Source organism: Photinus pyralis, unplaced genomic scaffold, assembly GCF_008802855.1.
Source record: "Photinus pyralis isolate 1611_PpyrPB1 unplaced genomic scaffold, Ppyr1.3 Ppyr1.4_unclustered_Scaffold4933, whole genome shotgun sequence".
NCBI classification, from domain to species: domain Eukaryota; kingdom Metazoa; phylum Arthropoda; class Insecta; order Coleoptera; family Lampyridae; genus Photinus; species Photinus pyralis.
This window is the reverse complement of record NW_022171679.1, coordinates 1,684-3,860: the sequence shown is the minus strand read 5'-3', so window position 1 is coordinate 3,860 and position 2,177 is coordinate 1,684. Positions and strand designations below refer to the sequence as shown.

At 36.7% G+C, this 2,177-nt stretch overlaps 1 protein-coding gene across 1 annotated transcript; it reads left to right on the top strand.

The window, feature by feature from the left end:
* The first annotated feature begins 998 nt into the window (after positions 1–998).
* Positions 999–1,907, top strand: LOC116182361. The gene is made up of 3 exons (XM_031502889.1): positions 999–1,262; positions 1,308–1,573; positions 1,683–1,907. Exons 1-3 carry the CDS (start codon positions 1,053–1,055, stop codon positions 1,825–1,827), a joined length of 621 nt encoding a protein of 206 aa, XP_031358749.1. The 5' UTR covers positions 999–1,052; the 3' UTR covers positions 1,828–1,907.
* Positions 1,908–2,177: the final 270 nt, after the last annotated feature.

The following is a 2,177-nucleotide window of genomic DNA, read 5'->3' as shown; positions in this document are numbered from 1 at the left end:
ATTCGCTCCCGGACAATTCGCACCCGGATAATTTGCTCCCGGAAAAACGTTTTGGTGTTTAGAACCAAAGCGAGCAAAGGGAGCGAATTATCCGAGCGCGAATTGTCCGGGAGCGAATTATACGGGCGTGAATTGTCCACACACCTATAAAAGTTATAGAACTCCCATTTATTCTTAAATCCCGACGCTATTTTACCCCAATTTTCATTTTTTTAATGGAAACTACAATAAAATATCTATTAATTAATACTTTTTTTCTTCTTTTTTTTCAGATTTCGAATGATTCAACGTCAAAACTACCTCGTTCATCAATACAAAAATCTACAAATTTAACCGCAAGGCTAAAAGGCAAGAGTACCTAACATTAATAAAAGAAATGTTGATTGCATGGAATTTTGCAAAAACCAGCTGCAATCGACTAACAATATTATTAACGAATATGATGCATTGGGAATTTCGTGGGCTGAAACATTAGCGAATGGATTCCACACAAGCCATTTTTTCCGAAGCATTGATTAATAAAATTCTGACCCAAGGGTTATTAAAAAGGCTGTCAGACTCAACAATCCGAGGAACCAAGATATGAGCTTCGTTTCCATCACGATTGACAAATTTATTTTTTGAACTTTCTCAACATCTAAAAATGTGAGACGTGATGGGATTTACCACTATGCAGTTATAAAAAGAGCGTTTGTTGTGAGAAGTTTCTGCCTTTGCTTCACCGGTAACAGATACGTTACAGAATTTCGAGTAACAAGGTAAAATTTCAAATACGTTCGAGAAACATTACATCTTGAAAGGTAAATTCATGCAGCTATTTATCAAAACTGTTCAATTAGCTAACGTCATCAAATTTACATAAACATGGTTTGTAATTATTGACACAAATGGCAATGTTCCAGTTTTGCAAAAAGATTAATAAGATACTAGATACTTATGTCTTCGCGTGATCGAGACTGCTAGATTATATTTTGACATATTACTGACATTGTGATGGTGTACAAACGCATAGAAACGAAAAGTGTCATTCGTTTGGTGTCAAAATTGTCAGTATGGGTCGAGTTTTGGCAATTGCGGCGGCGTGCTCTCTGCATATCAGTGGAACATATCTATTTAGGACGCCGTCAAATTTAGACTGTATTCCTTATGAAACCTATTTGATGTTTCTCGTGGCCGTGTTTTATTTACTTTGGAACGTACCTTTAAACCCATATCCGTCGTGCTTTCGCAGCCTTAGAAAACCTGCAGGTGAAATTATAGAGGTAACACTCTCTTATGCAAACATGCACTAATATGTAGCCTTGTAGTTTTTAGTTGCCGTTCTAATGGTTGAGCTTCTTGTGTCAGACTTCTGGTGTCCTCTTCAGTTGAAATTTATGACATTTATACGTACTATACCGGATAATATATACGAAGCCGCAAATGTAGTTGGTGTAGACGCCACCTGTATAACAGACCACTTGGAGATACTAAAATCGGATGGAGTTTTGACTGTGAGCAGTGATGCACTCAGTTTATTTTTTTTAGTATGTGCGTTGCATTCATGCAAAGTGGTGGACCTAAGGCTGCTCAAGTAAGTTGTTTACAAATTTTGGAAACATTTTCAATGTAGGTATACTTAACCACACTCACCCATTGGGTTTCTATCTTTACTGTTGTCCTATATGAGTTCTATTTGACAGATGCGGTGTACCTATCTTTACGAAAGATATTTCAAAAAGAGCAGTGAAATTTGCCAAACGATTTACAGCTAAAAAAGGCTCGCGTCGAAGAAGGTACTCGACTGACAGCGAACTCGACTGGTCTACCGATTCAGAAGGCAACTAATTCTAATTTTGAAGCGGTTTAATATCTTTGTATCTATTGAAATGTTCTGATGATTAAATTACGCCCCTACATTAGATGTATGGATGAAATAAAATTTCTGTGCTTCTGTGTAACTAATTTGTATACTTAACTAAGTAGTAAAAGCGTGTAAAAGTTTGTCTCCGGTCTGCGATAAGAACTGTTATTGCTGCGTATGCTAATTAAATTTCAAGATAAGGGCGTGTGATCACTTTTATAGAAAGCACAAGCGCAGTTTGATTTTTCTAAGGCGCCCATTATGTTATTAAGGAAGGAGGAACGATTCGAACTTATTTGTTGCAAAACAGTTAGTTTTGCTGTTATCGAAGCTT

Coding starts and splice junctions, on each gene's coding strand:
- LOC116182361 (XM_031502889.1), top strand. CDS start 1,053: ATGGGTCGAGTTTTGGCAATTGCGGCGGCGTGCTCTCTGCATATCAGT. Junction 1,263..1,307: donor CTGCAGGTGAAATTATAGAG/GTAACACTCTCT, acceptor GTAGCCTTGTAG/TTTTTAGTTGCCGTTCTAAT. Junction 1,574..1,682: donor GTGGACCTAAGGCTGCTCAA/GTAAGTTGTTTA, acceptor TCTATTTGACAG/ATGCGGTGTACCTATCTTTA.